General features: G+C 34.1%; 1 protein-coding gene across 2 annotated transcripts in view; it reads right to left on the bottom strand.

The window, feature by feature from the left end:
• The window catches only part of GBE1 (1,4-alpha-glucan branching enzyme 1), a 263,584-nt gene that overhangs the window by 23,008 nt on the left and 217,926 nt on the right, over positions 1–22,650 (bottom strand). For both annotated transcript variants that reach the window (XM_045540452.1, XM_045540453.1), the window contains exons 13-14: positions 14,248–14,432; positions 12,519–12,649 (exon numbers count right to left, since the gene is read on the bottom strand). In XM_045540452.1, the coding sequence (XP_045396408.1) occupies positions 12,519–12,649; positions 14,248–14,432 (316 nt within the window). The remainder of the gene's footprint in view (positions 1–12,518; positions 12,650–14,247; positions 14,433–22,650) is intronic.

Genomic DNA, 22,650 nt, shown 5'->3' with positions numbered 1-22,650 from the left:
TCTTGAAACCTATTGCTCAGAAAAGAAAAATTCCTTCCAAAATATTACTGCTCAGAACTTGGCTTGTGTCTATCATCCCAGCTACTGGCAAGACTGAAGTGGGAGGATCCTTTGAGGCCAGGAGTTCAAGACTAGCCTGGGCAACATAGCCCATAGACCTCCACCTCTAAAACTATTTTTAAAAAATTATCCAGGTGTGTTAGAGCACACATGTAGTCCCAGATATTCAGGAGGCAGAGGCACGAGGATCACTTGAATCCAGGAGTTTGAGAGTGCAGTGAGCTATGATCACACTACTCCATTCCAGCCTGAGTGAGACAGAAAGAGAGCCCGTCTCTTAAAAAAAAAAACAAAAAACAAACAAACAAAAACAAAACCAAAAAACCAAAACATATCAAAATATCACTGCTCATTGACCATGCACCTGGTCACCCAAGAGCTATGATGGAGATGTACAAGGAGGTTAATGTTTTCATGCTTGTTAACATACTTCCATTCTGCAGCCCATGAATCAAGGAGTAATTTTGACTTTCAACTCTTATTATTCAAGAAATTCATTTTGTAAGGCTATAGCTGCCATAGACAGCGATTCCTATGATGGATATTGGCAAAGTAAATTAAAAACCTTCTGGAAAAAAAATCACCATTCTAGATGCCATTAAGGATATTTGTGATTCATGGGAGGAAGTCAAAATATCAATATAAATAAGAGTTTGGAAAAAGTTGATTCTAACCCTTGTGGATGACTTTGAGGAGTTCAAGACCTCAGTGAAGGACGTAATTGCAGATTTGGTAGAAACAGCAAGAGAACTAGAAGTGAAGCCTGAAGATGTGACTAAATTGCTGTAATCTCATGATAAAACTTTAATAGATGAGGAGTTGCTTTTTATGGATGAGGAAAGAAAGTGGTTTCTTGAGGTAGAATATACTTCCTGGTGAAGACGCTATAAACATTGTTGAAAAGGCAAGAAAAAATTTAAAATATTACATGAGTTTAGTTGATAAAAGCAGTGGCAGGACTGGAGAGGACTGACTCCAATTTTGAAAGATGTTCTACTGTGGCTCAAATGCTGTCAAACACCCATGCATGCCACAGAGAAATCTTTTGTAAAAGGAAGAGTCAATCGATGTGGCAAACTCCATTGTCTTATTTTAAGAAGTCACGACAGCCACTCCAACATTCAGTAACCACCACCGTGATCAGTCAGGAGCCATCAACATTGAGGCAAGACCCTCCACTAGCCAAAAGATTAAGACTTGCAGAAGGTTCAGATGATTGTTAGCATTTTTGGCAATAAAATGCTTTTTAATTAAGGTAAACACATTGTTTTTTAGATATAATGCTATTGAACACTTAATAGACTACACTACAGTGTAAACATGATTTTTATATACACTGGGAAACCAAAAAAATTGTGAATTGCCTTATCATAATATTCGCTTTATTGCAGTGGTCTAGAACTGAACCCACAATATCTCTAAAGTATGCCTGTAGATTGCCTTCTTTAATATTTGCAGTGTTGTTCTCCAGGAAAAGAAAAGGTTGCCTAAATTTGGTAATGAGTTTACAGTGCTTGCAGAGTGTATGACATATAAGTTTGTATTAGATGGTGACTCTTAGTGAAAGTCTGTTCAGCAAGTATTCTAACTGAAAGCAGATACTAGTATAACAATTTGAAACTCTACAAAATTATGGTATATTTTATTATATTACCTTGTCAATTTTTCTTTCCTACCATTTAATTAAGTGACTACTTTAAGGCAGAAGGAAGTCATTATAGTAATCTTTGTGTTTTAATTATTTAATTTTAACTACTTCAGGGGTTCTTTCACCACTAGGTAGCTGTATCCATTCATCCATCCATCTTTCTGTTAGTGCATCAATTCATCGTCCATCCATCCATCCATCCATCCATCAAAAGTTTAGCTCTATGCTGCAAGTACCTGTATTCTAAGTAAAGATATAATTGGTTATATCTGGGTAATGCTCTGTCTTATCATTTATCTCACAGTCAATTAACATATAACAGTATTTTTTTTTACAAATTGGTGAGAATGATCACAAATTTCCCACCTCCCAACTCACCATTAGTGGTATCATTACTAGGTGAGTATGTATTGTTTTTAAAAGGTTACAATAACATTTCTGATTTATTTTCTTCCAGAAGGATAGGAAATAGAGGACAGAAATCTTAACCAAACTATTGTTAGGTGACCTTCTGATGCCAGGAGACCACCATTGAACAACTGAGCTATGAGATAAAAAATAGAGAAATGTTAAATATTTCACAGCGCTGTGATGGCTATACAAAATGAAACAACCTTCCTCCTCCCACCCCCAGAAAACAACTAAAAACATTTGTGTGCAATAAAAGCTTGCTAATTATTCATTACTGCCTATAATCTTATGAATATATATTAAGCCGATCTAAAAGTGTTATAGCAATTGCAATATTTTAATCATACAAATATTTTTCTTACTTTGTGATTCATCTTAAATTCCTGGATAAAAATTATAGCTAAATCATAGGCTTTTTATTACCAGGGGAGGGGAGGGTACTCATCTGTCATCATCATTAAATCATAGGGATTGTTAGGCAGTGTTTAACAATGAGCAGTGATCAAAAGTACCTCTAAGTAATGTTTAAAAGTATTACTGTCATCTTGAAACTAAAGAAGGCTGACCAAAGCAATGAGTGAGTATACATCCATTTTGAAGCTATAGAAACAAAAGGAGAACCTATGTTAAATATAAAATTATTAGTAGAATTATCTGTCTCTGCTCACATGAAGAATATCATCAATAAATTGTAGTATAATGTAAAATCACACACATGCACATATGCAAAAAGAAACATGCCTGCATTTGTTCAAAGTCACTGTGTGGATCGTTTATGAGAAAATTTACCATAAACACTTATAATCTGGAAAACTAGAAAGTTGAGATGCTGTATTTCTTTAGTTCAGAAATTAACTTTTACAAATATAATCTAGATAGAAGATGGAATTTAGTTAATCCTAAATTAAGTCTTTTGTTTTTATTTGTTTCATAAAGCATAGATTATAATAAATACAGAGTGTTACATAACCACACTTCAAAGCCTTCCATAAACTAAACAATTCACAGCAACATCTCTGCCTTCAGCAATCACACTCCAGTAAATCATCCAAGTGACCTTATTTGCTCATTAGAAACTCTGTGTACAGGTTGCAAATGTCAGAGTCTGAATTTATATTTTAAAAAGTACATCTTGCAGTAGTTTAATGAAAATATTTCAATGAGCTTGGGTCAAATTCAACTATTTACTCATCTGTTCCCTTGGCTTTAAATATTTCTGGCCTGAATTCACATATTCTTCACAAGCCATACTTCATGATCACTCTTCCTAACATCTCAATAGTGTAACAGTTTGAAATGCCATTTGCAAAGGGGGCTGCTATTCCACTATCATTTCTACCCCTACCCCAACAGCATGCTGACAAGTAATTTTAAAACATTTGATACTTGAGTTATTTATGCTCTCAGAATGATATTTATATGTATATACCAATATATATACTTTATAAATAAGCTGTGAGGTTTAAAAATTTATATCGAATATCATATAGTAGACTGAAATTGGTGTGATGCATCAAAGAACTTTAACTTTGAGCACAGAACCAAGACACATTTATATTCTACTTTAGAATACAGAAAATCACAATAATTGATCTGAGCATATGGGACAATTATTAAAATTTTTTTTTTTTTTATTCTTGTGCAGGATGGTAAAAGAGATCACTAGGAAGAATTTCTGGGGAGGAATTTGGAGGGAGGGCTGCTGGTGAGGCAGTGGGAGAGGTTAGCTGACCAGAGGGAAGCTTGCCTGTGCCATGAACTGTGTAATTTTCCAGTGTTACCTATTTTCTCATACCTATATCAAAATTATTTTGAACATTACACAAAGAAATCATCATCAATAATGCCACCATCCCCAACCATGTGTCCATGTGTACATACCCAGAAATAGACAGAACACAGCGGCAATGGTCCAATGGAAAGGATGGGGGTTTGTAATACACTGCCTAACCTCTCCCAGCCACAGGCTACAGGGAAGGCCTCAGTCTCCTCAACTACCTTATAGTGAGGACTAGAACTTAAGCAGACCTCATTTTATTGTGCTTCACAGATACTGTGCTTTTTACCAATTGAAGGTTTGTGGCAATCCTGTGTTGAGTAACTATTGGTGAATTTTTCCAACAGTGTGTGCTCACTTTGTGTTGCCATGCCACATTTTGGTAATTATTGCAAATTTCAAATATATTTCAAACTTTTTCATTATTATTATACTGTATTAAACTACTTAATAAAAATGACTAGCAAACAAAAGACCCGCAAAAGGCGTGCCCTAATACCCACATTCTCACCTACATCACTTAAAATATGGCATCATCATTTGTATTATTCAAAATGGATTAGAAAGAGTAGTTTGTCCTTAGGGGCTTAGTAGTTTTCATTTTGACTCAATGCTGATTTTATAATATTCTAAGTGAAGAAATGTGACTAAAAAATACAATAATGATTATGATAATATAAAGGGCATAATGTTTCTTTCTTTATAGCTGAACAATGTGAAAATATAAGCAAATAAGAGAATTTATTTTATCTTCCTAAGCGTGAAATGTGAAACCTGCCTATTTACTAAGTACATTTAGGTGTCAGCTCAGCATTACTCACATTGCTATCTGCTGTATTAAGGAATGTTGGTGATTGTTACACTGAAGATTAGCAGCTAAAAAGATAAATGTGAAACAGTATATAGGCAAAGGGTTTTGCTGTTGTTTTGTTTTTACTTTTTCTTTGAACATAGCCACAGATTCTTTTGCAGAAAAAAATACTATGCCCTTTAGCAGTCACCATGAAGACCATGTTCAAAACCTTATTGATGCAAATCAGACTCTCCTTTCAGTGTTCCATAAGTATCACCTTATTTTGAAGTGATAGTTAAAAGTATCCTTAAAGTGTTTCTTTCTACCTTGCCTGGCATTACCCCCAAAATAGCTCTCTTTCCAACAGTTTCCTAAAAAGACAGTCAGCATCTACTCTCCATAGATCTGAGTGAAAGTTGATGTCTTGCCAATTGATACGCAGGATATACAGGTTCAAAAAAATGGAACTGCTGAAGAATTCAGACATGTTACCTTTAGCAGTTTTCTATTTCATAGTGAAAGAGGAAGTTCACGTGGCTTCTTTAGAAACTTTACATTTGTTCTGCCACCAAATCCTGCTTCCCAGAGAATGAAAAATTTGTTGAATTTCCTTACTTGATTAATACATCCAGTCCTGGCACTATGGATTCTTCACAGTGAAAACCTGTATTCAATTCCCTTGCTCAGTGGTTGGAAATACCAACTAGCACAGAACACTTTGGTAAAGCCAATAAATACAGCATCAAAATCCTATTTTTAGTACTTTGTATATCTGAAATCATTCTATAATGCAGAGCTACAATGTAGTTTAAAGGTAAAATAATAAAGTCAGAAAGATGAAAGGCCAAAAAGAAATGAGACTTGTAAAATGCTAAGTATAATAAAAATGACTCATAAGCTAAGATTGGAACAATAAGAAGTTGAAAGAAGAGTTTTATCTGCTGCTTATGGAAGATGGTACAATCACAAAAGATTAATAACAGAGAACTGTTCTGTAATATTCTTTTATCTTCTCTATTAATAAGTTAGAAGGCAAAACGTAATATAGTACTTTTTCATGTTCAATGTTAAATTTGGGATTTTAGGTGAAAACTGCCAACTGAATAAAGAATAAGGGAGATATGACATAATACCAGGACACATGAAGAAAAACTCAAAGTTTTATTTGAATGCAAATACAGTGTGAGCAAAAATGCGATGGCTGCCAGGAAAGTTAATGTAACTTTAACTATATTGGTAAGAGAATAGCCTCAAGGTAAAGGAAGGTAATGGGTCACTCTATGTCATACTTGCAAGACCATATCTGGAATACTCTGCTGTTAGTGTAGGAGGAATTTAAACAAATGCTGGGTGCATTTTGATAATGGAGATGTAATGGTAAGAGGTCTGGAAAGTATCATAAGAGTCTATTTAAAAACAAAAAACAAAAAAAACCCCTGAGATTGAACCAGGAAGAAATACATGTCCTGAAAAGACCAATATGTAGTGAGATTGAATTAGTAAAAAAAAAAAAATCTCCCAACAAAGAAAAGCTCCGGACCAGATGGATTCACAGCTGAGTTCTCCAAAATGCATAAAGAAGAATTGGTACTAATCCTCCTAAAAGTGTTTAAAGAAATTGCAGGGGAGGGAATTCTCCCTAACTTATTCTGTGAAGCCAGCATCACCCTGATACCAATACCAGACAAGGACACAACAAAAAAATAAAACTGCAGACCAATATTTCTGATGAACATAGATGCAAAAATCCTCAACAAAATTTTAGCAAACTGAATCCAACAGCACATCAAAAAGGTAATACACCATGATCAAATTTTTATTCCAGGGATGCAAGGATGGTTCAATATACACAAATCAATAAATGTGATTTATCATATAAACCATATGATCATCTCGAGAGATACAGAAAAAATATTTGATAAAATCCAGCATCTCTTCATGATAAAAACCCTCAACAAACTAGGCATAGAAGGAATATACCTCAAAATAATAAAGGCCATATATGACAAAATCATAGGCAACACTACACTGAATGCTGAAAAGTTGAAAGCATTCCCCCTAAAAACTGAAATAAGACAAAGATGCCCACTTTCACCTCTCCTATTCAACATAGTACTGGAAGCCCTAGCAAAAGCAATCAAGCAAGAGAAAGAATAAAAGTCTTCCAAATTGGAAAAGAGGAAGTCAAATTATCTCCATTTGCTGATGATATGAATTTATATCTAGAAAACCCTAAAGACTCCACCACAAAAACTCTTAGATTTGATAAATGAATTCAGTAAGGTTTCAGGATATAAAATCAAGGTGCAAAAATCAGTAATATTTCTATACACCAATAATGATCAAGAATCAAATCAAGAAGGCAATCCCATTTACAATCACACACACAGAAAAACTTTTGGAATATATTTAACCAAGGAGTTTAAAGACCTCTATAATGAATACTACAAAACACCAATGAAAGAAATCATAGAGTACACAAACAAATGGAAGAAATATCTCATGTTCATGGATTGGAAGAACTAATATTGTTAAAATAACCATACTGTCCAAAGCAATTTACAGATTCAATGTAACCTCTATCAAAACACCAATGTCATTTTTTACAGAATTGGAAAAAAACAATTCTAAAATTCATATGGAATCAAAAAAGAGTCCAAATAGCCAAAGCAATTCTAAGTGAAAAAAAAAAAAAAAAGCCAGAGGCATCACATTGCCTAACTTCAAATTACACTTTAAGGCTATCCTAATCAAAACAGTATGGTACTAGTATAAAAATAGACACATAGATCAATGAAAAAGAATAGAGAATCCAGAAATAAAGCCTCATATTTATAGCTAACTGATCTTTGACAAAGGTGGCAAACCATTACACTGAGGAAAGGATACTTTTTCAGTAAGTGGTGCTGGGTAAATTGGATTGGCATATGCAGAAGAATGAAACTGGACCCCCATCTCTCACTACATACAAAAATCAACTCAAAATCTATTGCAGACTTAAATGTAAGACCTGAAACTATAAAAATACTAGAAGAAACTGCAGGGAAAACTCTTCTGGGCATTGGACTGGGTAAAGAATTCATGACTAAGACCTCAAAAGCAAAAGCAACAAAAACAAAAAGCTTCTGTATAACAAAAGACATAATCAACCAAATGAATAGATAACCTGCAGAATGGGAGAAAATATTCACAAATTACACACCCAACAGGAGCCTGTTGTAAATATTCAGAATTTACAAGGAACTCAACAACAACAACAAACAGCCCCATTAAAAAGTGGGCAAAGGACATGAATAGGCATTTTTCAAAGGAAGACATATAAATGGCCAACAAGCATATGAAATAGTGCTCCACATCACTAATCATCAAAGAAATGCAAATTAAAACCACAATGAGATATCATCTTACACAAGTCAGAATAGGTATTATTTAAAAAATATATAGATGTTGGCAAGGATATGGAGAAAAGGGCACATTTATTTGCTGTTGGTGGGAATGTAAATATCAAAAAGGTGCCTTTACTTGCACGTTTACCACAGCACCATTCACAATAGCAAAGATATAGAATCAGCCAAAGTTTCCATCAATGGATGACTGGATAAAGAAAATACAGTGTACACACACACACACACACACACACACACACACACACACACGATGGACTACTATTCAGCCATAAAAAAGAACATATTTTGCAGCAACATGGATGGAACTCATGGCCATTACCATAAGTGAAACAACTCAGAAACAGAAAGTGAAACACATGTAAATATTCTCAATTATAAATGAGAGCTAAATAATGTGTACACATGGACATAGAATGTGGAATGATAGACAGTGGAGACTCAGAAGTGTGGAAGGGTAGGCGGCACTTGAAAGATGAGAAATTACTTAATGTTTCCAATGTACATATTCAGGTGATGGATATGTTAAAAGTTCAGATTTCACCACTACACAATATATTAATGTCACAAAATTACACTTGTACTTATTAAATTTATACAAAAACCCCTCAAACAAACTAGAGGTATTTGGTCTGGAAGTGGCAAGACTAGGAGAGGTGGTACTATGAGGAGCACATTAAAGACCTTCCTGATTTGAATAGCAGGCTTGTAGAACAAGGATTAGCCTCAAAAGATAGAACTAGTGCATCAACATTTGAGACATTATTTTTAATAATTAAAAAAACTGTAATGTTTACTTCATGAAATAGTGACATTCTTAGCACTGAAAAGTATTTTAATAACGATTAGCTGATTGTATGTAAAGGAATTTCTAGATAGGACTCCTGCACTAAACTAGAAGGAGAGAGTATAGGATCTCTGAAAGTCCAGAAGATTTTATGATTTCAATCTCAGAGTTAGGGCCGGCATAATTAACATATAGGTAATTAGAAAGTGTGGTGGAGGTATGCTGGAAATGCTCTCCTTGTTATTTCCTGTCTAAAAAAAAAAAAAACAAAAAAGGTCGTATTGTAATAAAATTCATCAATTACATATCTGGACCATTAGAAGTTGAATACTTTTTGAGTATTAAAAGAGACTTCTTAAAATGTACAGGTCCTCAGGGGAGGCAATAACATATGTAAATTAGTTACTCTTACTGCTTGTTGACAGAAATGAGATAGATAGCAAGAATAAATAAGGCCCAAGCGGGCACAAATTTGTAGAAGACAAACATGTAGGAAATGGGCCAACAATATTTCTTCAGGGTTCTTCTGGAGACCCCATAGATGGCTGAGGCTTCAACTATCACTTCTATAAAGACATGGCCCAATTTTCCAAAGTGTCTGTATCATTACAACCTATAATTAATATAGCTTCTGAAAGAGGTCCCTAATGTAAAGCAGTGTTTATTTACTAAAATATAAAATGTCTTTCTAACAGGTAACTATAGATGTTTACACAGATCACTACATTTCAGAAGACTCAATCTGTGTCAAGGTGTTTTTTTTTCATATTTTTAATTTTATTTTTGTACTTCTATTTTTTCTTTTTTTAAATTTTTCTCTTTCTATTTGTTGCATAGATGTTCATCTGTATGTGTCAACGTTTATCAAAACCAAGCCAGGCTTTCCTATTCAGTGTAGTTCTGTATCAGTAAATATATACTAACTTGCGGGTAGATTCGACTCAAAAGATACTAAGCTATTATTTATGTTTTCATTCAATGATACTGGCTCATCAAAGTTAATAGATTTTGGATAGATCATTGTAGCTTGAGCCATAGCTTTTCTCCTAAATGTCATCATTGAAAATTCCTTGTATTTTCACTTATCAATAATCCTAAATTAAATTCATATTTCTATTCCCCCCAACTGATTACTTCTCCTTTCTTTAGTATCCTCAGGAATAATACTACTGGCATTCTTACGGTTGTTCAAAATGAAACTTTACATTTTCCTTTCTACACTCCATGTCCAAACAGATGCTAAGTTCTTTCACTACAAGAAAGAACCATCTCTCATAGCTTTTTCTATTCTGTTCCCATTACTTTAGTTCATGCCCTAATTATCTTCTAGGTGTGCTGCAATTTTTCGTAATTAGTATCTGTAGTTCCAATCTTTCTCCCCATGAAAGCTCTCTTGCACATTTCTATATAAGAACTTTTACTAAAGCATACATTCTTATCAAGTAGCTCCGTAGTCAAAAATCTTCCTTCGGCAACTCACTATTAAACCATAGAAAAAAGCTTAAACTAATATGGCATTAAAATCTTCTATGTGATCTCAATCTATGTTTTCAGCTTTATCTTAGTACTTCTTTTTATGTCATCATTCTCCAATTAATCCATTGTACTGTCCATTATCTAAGGACAGTCTATGCTTTGCAACAGCTGAAATGACTTTCCTCAATCCTTTTCTGCTATAATTTTATACATTTCTCAAGATCTAGTTGTAAAAGTCTTTTCCTTAGTATCTTTCTCTCTTCCTCCTGCTCCCACTTATTTATTTTTTCTTCTCCTTTTCCTCTGTCCTCCCACAGAACATCCTTGCCCCTTTTCCATTTATTGCATTATGCCTTACATATACTTTGGTTTCACACATCTCTTCTCCCTCACTTAGGGTCAAAAACAGTACTGCAAAGATACCAACAAAGACTACAGTAGATACCAAGCACTTTGTAAATGTATTTTGGTTTACTTATATTACATTATCAAGAATAGAAGGGTTTAGTCTATGGGCATTACTTTAGAAATCTGGAGATGAGAAAAGTCCTGTGCAAATTGGTAAACATCTAGTATTTGTTTGCATTTTTTCATGGAGATGGTGCTTCCCAGAACAGTATATTACTTCTTTAGTGTAGGTAACCCCATCACATTGATTTCTTTGTACATACAAAGATACAGATGGCACAGACTTTTCTCTGTGTCAACCGAGGCACACTGGGCTATCAGTCATCGCTACAGCCTCTTCTCCTAAATGCTCTCGTAAATGATGTCATGTGGGATAGCGATTGGCTGGGAAGGGGGAAGGTAGGGAACCGTATCTAACCACTCTTAATGTCACTGAGCAGCACAGGGTGGTGGTACATCCTGCAGGCTACTTATTGGACAGCACTAGCCCTTTCCTTTTGATTGGCAGAGTAACATTCTGTCTGGGTGTTCTCTTCAACAAGGAGTCCACTTCCTGTGACTCGGGTGATTTCTGACTAAGCCACTCATGGTGATACCATTCTTCTTCCTAAAAATGTTTTTGGGGCTGTGAGACCCAGTTCTGGTCAATGAAATATGAAAGGAAATTTGCTAGAGAAATGATTTCTTTCTTGAAAAGAGATACAAAAAGTAAAGTTTGTTCGCATTTTGTTGTGTTTGAAGGTGGGTGACACTTGGAACTGTTGTCTTCCAACTGTAACAGGTGAGATCTTTTTGATCACTAGAAGTTGGAAGGCTGAAAAGAATGAACCAAGGAACTTGATATTGTCAAAGGGCTGGGTTAACTCTACTCTTTTACTATGTGAGAAATACATTTTCCTTATTGTTTCATCCAGTTGAATAGGGAGTTTCTCTTACAGTAGCTGGAGACACCCTGACACATAGGACTTCATGTTGGCACAGGCAGTTTGCTCAGGTGGCAGATAATTATTGTTAGGGCTTGAGAGAACCATGTTATTTCTATGGCCTGCTTGAAAAATTGTGCTGGTTTGTTGCTAGGTCCTGAATCTGTCATTTTTTTTTCCCCCATAGGTCATTAGGGTAGTGACTATATTTGCCAGGAAAACTTTTCTCTTTACAGTATCTAGCACAGAGTTGGTACATGGGTGTTCAAAAAAGAGGTGCTCAGTAAATAATCTGTGAAATGAACAAAAGCACAAGTAAATGAATACACAGAAAACATCAAAAATATCCTCCCTGCTATTTCCATTGCTCACACCTCCTTGCTTTGCCTCCTTACCAATTCAGGCCTATAAAGGTGAGCTATGTCCTGAATTTTAGGAGAAGGAACAGACAAAAGGGAAGAAGGTTGTCTTTATAGTTACGGTCTGTTCTTTCCTACGACAAGGGGAAAAGAGACAATTTTCAGAGGCAACTTATGAAATATTTTCATAGAGGAAAGGCTACAATCAATTATCTCCTGTATTGCTTGTTGGAACAAAATATTAACTATGTTTAAAATCATACTTTTCAGAGCCAAAATGAAGGTTAGGAACAATCAGCATAACTTAGCTGAGCAAAGATTTATCAATCAACTATTTCAAATTCCTCATTTTTCAGATGAGGAGACTAAAAGCCACTGTCACCAAGATCAGCAATAGTCTTTCCTATAATTCTGTGATATAATGAAAAATTTGAATGTAAACAGTGATATTCATTGGCAACAAAAAGGATATTTCCCTGGTAATGCTGTTCCAACGCGGTAATCAGTGTAGCTCTTGCTTGGATGGAAGTTGAAAATAAAAACAAGACCTGCTCTCTCAAAAGTGATGACCTTATTGGCTTCATGCTTTTCGCTCACATAGGCCTGTAAGAATTAAGACATATGTTACATTTAAACAGTACCATTTAAATAGTGTACCACAAGTACACTGTTTACAAAAAAGTTGTTCTTGTCTAATAGTCTTGTTAGTTATTCAGCCCAAAATGAAAATGTCAGAACATTATATTTTTTGAACATGTTACAATTTTGCTATGTCAAACTCTAAGCCAACAACAGGCTCAAAAATTATTTGGAATACAACAATCTCACCAGCCACTTGCCAACCTGAAACAAAGCACAAATAGAAGAATAGTGCTGTCGCTTAGGTTTTAAGTAAAAACATGATACTTGTATTATATATGAAGTGTTTGTATGTACATACTAGATCGACTTAGAAGTTAATGTTCTTTAAGGCTTTTGTTCTAGTCCCCAGATTAATGAGGTAAGATACATAAAATTACTTTATAAAATTTAATGTAACATTGTTATATCTAGTTTTTGAAACTGTAATTATCTTAAAATTTTTACGCAAATTTGTTAGATTCAATAGGAACCTAAAGTCCATTACAATATGTTGTTTTTTTGTCTTTTTAATAAAAAGAGAACATCTGCAAAGAAATTACATCTGTAAGCTCTCTTATTTTATTCATCATGTATTTACAGGTGGCTGTGAGAAGCCTTTGCTTTTTCAATATCACCCTCACCCAGCCCCAGCTTTGAGAGAACTTATTGCCATGCACATCAGCAGCACCACGCTTGGTAATTTAGAAATGTGAACTAAAGCTCTAGAGTAAACAGCATGCCTTTTGGTATTCAACATTGTTCTTATTGAAAAGGAGTGTCATTTTGCTCTCTCTTCTGGAAATAGCATTACTAATAAATGTGATTAGGGCATCCGTGCCATGTAGCCAGTCTTACTGAATATATAAGTACCTTTGTTCAGCCATTAAAAGAAAGAATCATAGACACCAAAGTAAAAACACATCGACAGTAATTTCAAACAGCCCCAGTATAAAGTAAATGGATTATAACAAACACATACTATATGCTAATTTTTGTAAGGAAAAAAAAGTCTGCATAAAATTCATACCTGTTAATTACATTTTCTAAAACTTATTGAAAACTGAGACTTTAATTCCAGAGGAAAGACAGGCTCATGAAAAATACAAAACAGCATGCAGGTGTACCGACATCTAGTGAAATGACAGGTTAGAGACCAGTACAGAGAAAAAAAAGGAATAAAGAAATCTACATGTTGTCAAAGTAGTTTCTTTATGACACCATACTCATTTACATTAAAAAAAACAGTTAAAACAATTAAGATGTTTCCACAGTAATTTCCAAAATGGGTTTCATGCAGGGTTTTTTGGTCATTTGGTTTAGCCAATAAAAATAAAAATTACTAAATTTAAACAACAACAACAAACTAACCAAGGAAGTAAGCAGAGCATTATGTTTAAGATTTCATTATCTATTGAAGAGACTTCAGTGACATGTTTTGACAACCTGAAGTGTAGCGGGGCACTACGCACTGAATAATAAAGTGCTTTTTAAAAGATCTTCATATAGATTTAAATCTATTGCCATTCTAAGCATGTACAGCATTGGTGACTAAAACATAACATTTAGAGTAAAGACTTTACCTGTGGAGCTGAAAGCCAACCACATCTTTCTTCCAATCTATTCATATCCCTGTCAAAGTTATTCAGAAACTTATAGCGAAGAAGGTCATCATCAGTTAAATGAAACTGCCTTCTGGCATAATGGTAACTCTCATTATTTCCTTTTCTTGGGAAGTCTAACCATTCAGGATGCCCAAATTCATTACCTGCATTAAAAGACAAATGTAAATATCACCTAATAATATTAGAATTTCTTACTAAGATAACAATAATTACATGTTTTTAAAGTCTTTAAAATCAGTTTAGGCTTTGATTTATAATAGCTGTGCCCTGTGAATGATCCACAGGCCCTGTTCAGAAATAGCGTGTAGAACATGCAGAAAGTACCCCATTTGGACTCAGAAGCCTGGGGTCCGGCTTTAGTTTGACCACTCATTACTTGCTGCACATCTTGGTTTCCTCACGCACAAACTGAGGACAATTATTTCTGTCACACTTATTTCATCTCTAAAATAATCTCTGAGATCTTTGAGTAATTTCTGAAATCTCTATTCCTGTAATCTCTGAAATCTGTACAATGCTTCACAATTTCCAAAGGCTTTATGTGTACGTCATTCATTGATCCTTGAAGGAACTCTTTATTATATTCATTTCACAGATGAGAAATCTAAAGCTCTGGGCAGTTAAGGGATTTTCCCAACCTCACACAGAGAATAAGTAAAAAAACACCCATTAAAATTTATTTCTCCTGATTAAAATCCAAAGTTTTCTTGTACCACATCACATTAGGTAAGTATGTTGTAAACTTTAGGTCCTACAGAAAGCCAAGTCATTAATTACTTTTATTATTAATTTTCTCTATTCCTTTTTTGGATCTATTCATTACCATTAGATATATATTTCTAATTTCAAGTGTGCCTGCATGCTTATGCTTGTATGTGTATGTGTGTCTGTGTAGCTAAGACACTTGGTTGGGAATCCATTCAGATATTATTTCTTATTATAATACTGAGAATCAGAAACCCAATAAACTTAAAAAATGTAATAGAACAATAACAAATACATAGCTTTCATTCTGAAAATCAAATTTAGATATCAGTCATCTAATAGACTGGCTCTTATTGTTTTCCCCAAGGTGGATTTCTACTTTAAGGCTTCTTTTGTTATCCCTAAAAATTAAATATTACTTTCCACAATTTACTTTCATTGACCACAATTAATTAATGCTGCAATTTTCTAAACCACAAGTTTCTCCAATGAGTTAGAAAGTACCAGAGCCAATGCAAGTGTACTCTACTTTAAAGAAACTATAAACTACGATGTAATTCAAAACGATTTAATGTACAGTTGCTTTAAACAGTAAAGTCTGCTAAGATACTCTGCAAGCTACGTTTAACTTTTCAGGACCACAAAATAAAAAATAACATCCAAATAAGTCAGTAGCAGTTTCACAGAAATTAAAGTACCTGTAAACATTTTGTTAAATTCTAATTTTGGTATAAATCATAATATTTCTTATGTTATTGCCCACAGTATGACAGAGAAGAGAACCAGATAATTAGATTTATGACTCTGTCTTTACTTTAGGAAGCTTTAAATTGACACAAGGAACTTCCCTCTGCTACAATTAAGACTCCTACCTTGGTCTGGAGTCTGATTCACATCACCCCAAGGTCTATCCATGGCATAGATTGCTCCATCAACCATGCAACTGACAAAATGAAGAACCTCCAGAATTGTAGCCAGAGCACATTCTTTAGTGATAATGAAGGGACTGCCAGTTTGGGGACAAGTATAAGTCCATGCACCAATCTAAGTACTAGTTGGATTTTAATTAGTGGATAACTTCGGAGAGACCAGAACTGCTATGAGGTAGCTAAAGCCTATTAGCTTACAAACTGGATCCAGGGTTTCTATAGGCAAAATGCTGTTATTTTGGTAGGGCCATGTTTTCTGGGTTGATTCCAGTATTGATAAGCAATTATTTTAGCTCTCAAGGGAGATTGTTAAAACATTATCATCATGGTCACAGTAGTCTCAGCAACAAATGCTTGATATCTGCTTATTATGTACCAAGCACTATTGTAAGCATTGGACATGAATTAACTCTTTCCATCTTCAACAACCCTAATAGGTAGGTACTGTTACTGTCCCAATTTTATATATAAGGAACACTGAAGCACAGAGAGGTCACACTGTGATTAGGTAATTATGCCTATAAGCCCAGACAGTCTGGTTTCAGCACCCTGACTCCTAATTCCTATTACATAATACAGCGCAGAAATAAATGCTATGGAAATACAGAGCCAAGAATGACCAACCCGTCATATGTGGGCAGAGATTGCAAGCTGATGGAATGACATGCACAAATATATTGGAGTAAGAAGGTGAGATATAGTGAGGAGTTCAGTTTAGCCACAAAATAGGGTTTGTGGTGAGAAGAGGCAAGAAAAATAGGATGAGATTAGATTAGGATGGCCCTCATAAACTAGGGACAGTAGGCAACCAAAGGTCATTTTTCAGAAGGAGAATGAGAAGTTCAGATGTGTTTATTACTGAAATATCTGTGGCAGAATGTGGAAAAAGAGACTAGATATTGGGGAAAGCTGAATGGTAGGAAAACAAGTATGGAATCCAATGTGTAAGATACGATGAGATGCAATGGGAATAGAGAAAAAAAATGATGGATTCAAATGGCATTTCTGAAATGGAAATAAGATTTGGAGACCGAGTGAATGGAGACAGTGAGGAAAGGGAAGTCTGAATGCAATTTTGGAGTTTCAAGTTCAGGAGATTGAGTAGTGACAGCATTAATTGCACTAGGGGAAAATGGTGACAGAAAAAGTTTGGGGTGAGAAGATAATGAGTTCAATTTTATGCCTGCTAAATTTAGGACCTGAAGGATATACAGGCAACCATGGATTTAGAGTGAGAGTAATAAAAATAAGGTGCTCAAATTCAGGGGAATATTGCAGGTGGGTGCACAAGTAAGTTGTAAGGCCTCAGTAAGCAAAGATAATGACAGTCACTAGAAGAAAAAGGGCCACAGGCAGCACCCCAAGGAACTGCAGGCAGAAAGAAGACCTATTAGGGAAGACTGAGGAGCAATGGTTAGCAAACTAAGAGGGACATTAGAAGGAAATATAGAAGGCTGTGAAAAGTTTCAAGGGGGCTGGTCAGTAGTATCAAATGCTAAAAAAAAAAAAAAACCCACACAAATAAATAACAACTTGCTATATTATCTATCAACCCTTTGATGTAGCAGTGATAACACTACACTATTTCTCAAAGCCAAATATCAATGTACTTTGATTCATCTAATGTTTGAGATCTTAAAAGACTGAAATGAATATGAACTTATTTTGCTACAAGACATTCAGATTGATAGGGTAAATCAGGTGATTATATTAGACATCTTTATTCTCACGGAAGCTTCATTATTCTACACATTCACCCTGTAAAGCCTCTGAACAAGCTCTCAAGGATTATTTGTAGTATACTGACAGTTGATTATATTCCACTCAAAATGAACTTTTAGGCATCTTCTAAAAGTAAAGTTCTGTTCTGGCCAGAACACTCCTGCCATTTGATGTCCTCCCTATCTCCTAGTTTCTTCACAGGCTTTTTGAAAATGTGACCCCAAGTCACAGCTCTTATTGCTTGCCATCTTTTCCAACTATCTCAGGTAGATTAATGAGGTGAAAACAACAAATTCATCTCCACTACATAGTTTAGCTTGCTCTTAGTATCTTGTCTTGATAGTATAGTTTTCATCAGTACAGAATTGAACGGTGAGTTTGACTAAAACTATCAGAGGGTGGTATTAACCCATTCCATAGTCAGATTAGAAGTAACTGCTCCCCAGAAACACACATGCACACACACACACACAAACACACACACACACAAACGCACTCAGTCTATGTCTATGGTGGTTTGTTATAGCAGCCTGAACAGACAAAACAATGAGGATCGAAGAGTAGCCTAATTACAATAAAATGAGGTAATACTTGCAAATTATTTAGAAGCATACAAGACACACAGTATGTGCTCAATAAATATTGGGCTCTATTATTACAGGTTTATCTTTCATTAATTTATTGTTTTTATTATACTAGTAATATACTCACAGATATATTATTTTTAAAAATCACAATTATATATACACCCACACACATATAATCTGAAATCTTACCAAATAATCGCTGCCTCCATTTTGGTAAATATTTATTTATAGCTATATATTTACATCTATAACTATATTGATATCTACTTATGACTTGTTTTGGAACAAAGATGGACTCATATTATATACTATTTTGAATTTTAATATAAGCATTTTCCATGTCAATAAGTATACATTTCCATGATGGTATTCTATGATGTTATTCCATTATGTGCATCTAAAGCAATTTATTTAACTAATCACCTCAAGTTAGTCATTTTGGCTTTTTCTAGTATTTTCAGTATTATAAAAAAAAATGATCAGTTTTATAAATGTATCTTTGTACACTTGTCTGATATTTCCTTAACATAAGGTGAATAAGTAGAAAATCTGCTCAAAGGTAAACAGCAGATATGATTCTATGATCAAACATTTTTGAAGTTTTGATTATTACTAATTAGTTGAAGACATAGGCACAAGTTATCAAATTGCTCCTTAAAATAATGTTCAATACACACAAATTATATTCCTTTATTTACATGTTTAGGATTCTAGTTTTAAGTTATTTTTCATCATTTAAATTTAACAATTAATTTCAGTGCCCTCTAATATATACCAATTTAAAATACTCATTTATCTTTTCAATATCATTATCTAAAACAGTAACAATTAAGAAAAAAATTCTTCACATGAGGTCAATTTAAGTACTTGGAAAAATATAAGAAAAAGATGAAAGCATGGGAAATATTTGGTACCATAATCCAATTTAGGATTTTGTATATATTTTAACTTTTACTTTCTTTATCTTTTCAAGTTTAAATTCACTATTATAAAGAGCATCCCAATAAGCATACTCATATAATATGTAATAGGAAATGAAATTTCTAAGTTAGAAAATAGGGCTTTTTAAAAAATGTTTTTCCAGACATAATATTCTATTCTATTAGAGAAATATTTATTAATCTCTATTAGACTCATTTATATTTTCTGAAAATCTTCCCCTAGAGAGGCCTCTTTTTTAAACTGAAAGAAACAGAAAGTTATGTATAACAACAACAAAAAAAAAAGATAGAAAAATTGCATCAATGATTATAGACAAAACATTCTACAGGGTGGCTTTTGAATGTTATCTCTATTGTAAATGAGCTGACAAGGGGCAAATTAAGTTTAATGTAGACAAACGCAACATTAAATTTCATATTTGGTTCAAAACCATAAACACAAGCATAAAATAAATGGAAGAAAATCATAGAAAGACTTTCAAAGTGACCTTGGAATAATAGTGAACCATTCTCAGGCTGAACAGGGAAAACTAGAAAATGCCTGTTAGTATCTTACACTAGCTCACAGCTCACAAACCTAATGAAGAAAAATACTATCATTAAAACAAGTTAAGAATGTTCTTCTCAGCTATGGTCTACAAATTACTTAGGAAATGTGGCAGCACTTCAGACAGTACAGTAAAATATGGCCACGCAAATGAGCTTTAACTAAGGGTGGCTATATATAAAGATGGATCAGAAATCTAAATTTATTCAGGTGGTAGCAAAGGTAATTGATTTGTTTCAGTACAGGTAACTTGATGGAATGGAAACAACATGACCTGAATCAGCATTTGAATTTAACGAAATTAATACGTATATTTATATATATATTTTTCTCAATTATAGATGAATGTTAGGTATACATGTGTACATAATATATTTATATGTTCTTCAATGAATACAATAGGCATTCATAACCTGGGGTTCATGCTTTTCTTGTGAGTCCCTGATATTTTATGCAACATATCATACGTATGTTCATATGTGCATTTTTCTGAGGGGAAAAATGTTTACTTCAGATTCTCCAGGCATCTGAGGCTTAAACATATTTGTGAAAGAACCACTCACTGTATCAGAATGTTAGGAACTAGAAGAATCGGTCACAAGTAAGGGCTTTTAAGCAATATAAAAAAGAAAAAGAAAAGTAGTAACAAATTGAGGAAAGCATTTTTAAAACCTTTGGCTGATTTATTCAACAGATAAGAGGCTTAGAAAAGTCATGACTGTGACACTTGAGAACAGTATTTCTGAGTCCAAAATACGCATTACAGCTAACCTGGCACTAACCATCAAAGCATGATCTTCTTGCTCATTAAATTATGATTATGATCAGTAATGTAATACATAGAATGTTACTTAATTCAAAATGAAGGGAGGCTAGTAATTTTTTGAGCTGTCACCTGGGACGTTTTGTACGAGAATTCACAGTTTATGCCATGATTCATTGCATTCGATATAATAACAGAACTGGGTGCTTCCAGAAATGATAAAGCTGGCAGCTCTGGATAAACAACTTAAAACAACATCAGGGAAGCAGGTGACTAATACTGCTATAGTTAATGATTCTAGAAAATTCTACCAAGTTCTTTCTTTCTTTCCATCCCCTCTTTACACAACCCCATTCATGTCTGCTTAATTGTGAAAAACCTCTAAGCGCACAATTTCTGTTGGGACTTCTTTTGCTGTAATTAATTTTTGCTGTTTGATGTAAAGGTCCAGACTATAAATTGACAGGAAGCCAGCTGGTACAGTGATGAAATTCAAGACAATATACCTAATGAAAAAGCTCCAGCTCTGTAAGCTGAACATTTTGATTAGCGGGTTTGTGTGTTTTGTTTCTCTAAACTGTAATGCATACTAATTTTACCTAGGAATTAATTAAAGTCTATCACAGCCTCCATGCTGTGGATGTTATATAATTAGTTGCTGCTCCCAAGTTTATGTACATATGAAAATAACATATAGTCCTAATGAAAATATAAAAACTTTAGCTCCTACTCCTCTTAATTCTACTAAAGACTAACTTTTAAAAGGAAGTGTCTATTTTACAATTAAATGCTTTGGTCACTATTTTACTTTATTTTTTTGAGTTTTTTTAAATTTTTTCATTGATACATAATAATTGTACATATTCATGGAGTACATGTTATATTTTGATACAAGCATATAATGTATAATGATAAAATCAGGGTAATTGGGGCATGATTCACCTGAAACATTTATCATTGCTTTATTTTGGGAACATTTGAAAACTTCTAGCCATTCTGAAATATAATAATTATTGTTAACTATAGTTGCCCTATTGCACTATTGAACACTAGAAGTTTTTCCTTCTATTTAACAGAATTACCCCTTCACCAACACCTCTTCATTATCCCTTCTCGCCACCCTTACCAATCTCTAGTAGCCACCATTCTATTCACTACCTCCATGAGATCAATTTTTTTAGGTCCCATATATGAGTGTGAAAACGCAATATTTGTCTTTATGTGTCTAGTTTATATCACTTAAAATAATGTCCTCCAGATCCATCCATGTTTCTGCAAATGACAAAATTTCTGTCTTTTTCATGACTAAATAATATTCCATTGTGTATATACACCGTATCTTTTTTATCCATTTGTCCCTTGATAAACACTTAAGGTGATTCCACATTTTAACCATTGTGAATAATGCTGCAATAAACACAGAAGTGCAAATATCTTCTGGTTACATTTTATGTCTTTGCCTCACCCAAGCAAGGTTTAGAGGCATGCCCTTCCCCTCTACAATGCTCACCGTGTCTGTGACCATTAGTTGTGAGTTTGCCCCCACCAACCCCCTAATCCCTGGAGAATATTATTACTGTGTGAGCACCACAGTGTTGATCAGTTACTATTTGGTCACTATTTTAAAACTAAATGCTTTGATTTCTTGGTTCTTCCATGGAGTCTTTCACATATACTCCTCCTTTAAAAAGTACAAGTCAAAGAATGTATTCTAAACCCCATGGCCTGTTATATTGGTCATATTTTCAACTCTAACACAAGAATGTAATTTTAAGACTACTTAAGTGTATCTTATATAACATGCTTAATATATATATCAGCACGATCCTTGTTCTCATAGAGGTTAAAATTTAATAGGGAAGAGAAACAGAATTAAATAACTGTAAAGAGCAAATGCAAAGGCTCTGAGAAGGCAGGGCAGCAAGCTAAAGGAGGACAGGCATGAAATTATGTCAATACACAGGGATAGGAAGAAGAGTAAGTCTTAACTAATTTTTAAATTCTAGAAAATTACCTTTGGTATCAAGAAACAAAAACATCTTTGTGTACTAGGTGTGCATCCAGATTTGAGAGACATACAAGGAATTGACGCTATGGGAATGGATGGGATTGCCTGGGAAAGATATGTAGGTAAGAGTTGCAGAAAAGAGGGTATAATACGGCAAAT

This window comes from Lemur catta, chromosome 1 (assembly GCF_020740605.2).
Source record: "Lemur catta isolate mLemCat1 chromosome 1, mLemCat1.pri, whole genome shotgun sequence".
NCBI classification, from domain to species: Eukaryota; Metazoa; Chordata; class Mammalia; order Primates; family Lemuridae; genus Lemur; species Lemur catta.
Note: the sequence above shows the minus strand (reverse complement) of the source record. Positions and strands in the feature narration are given on the sequence as shown.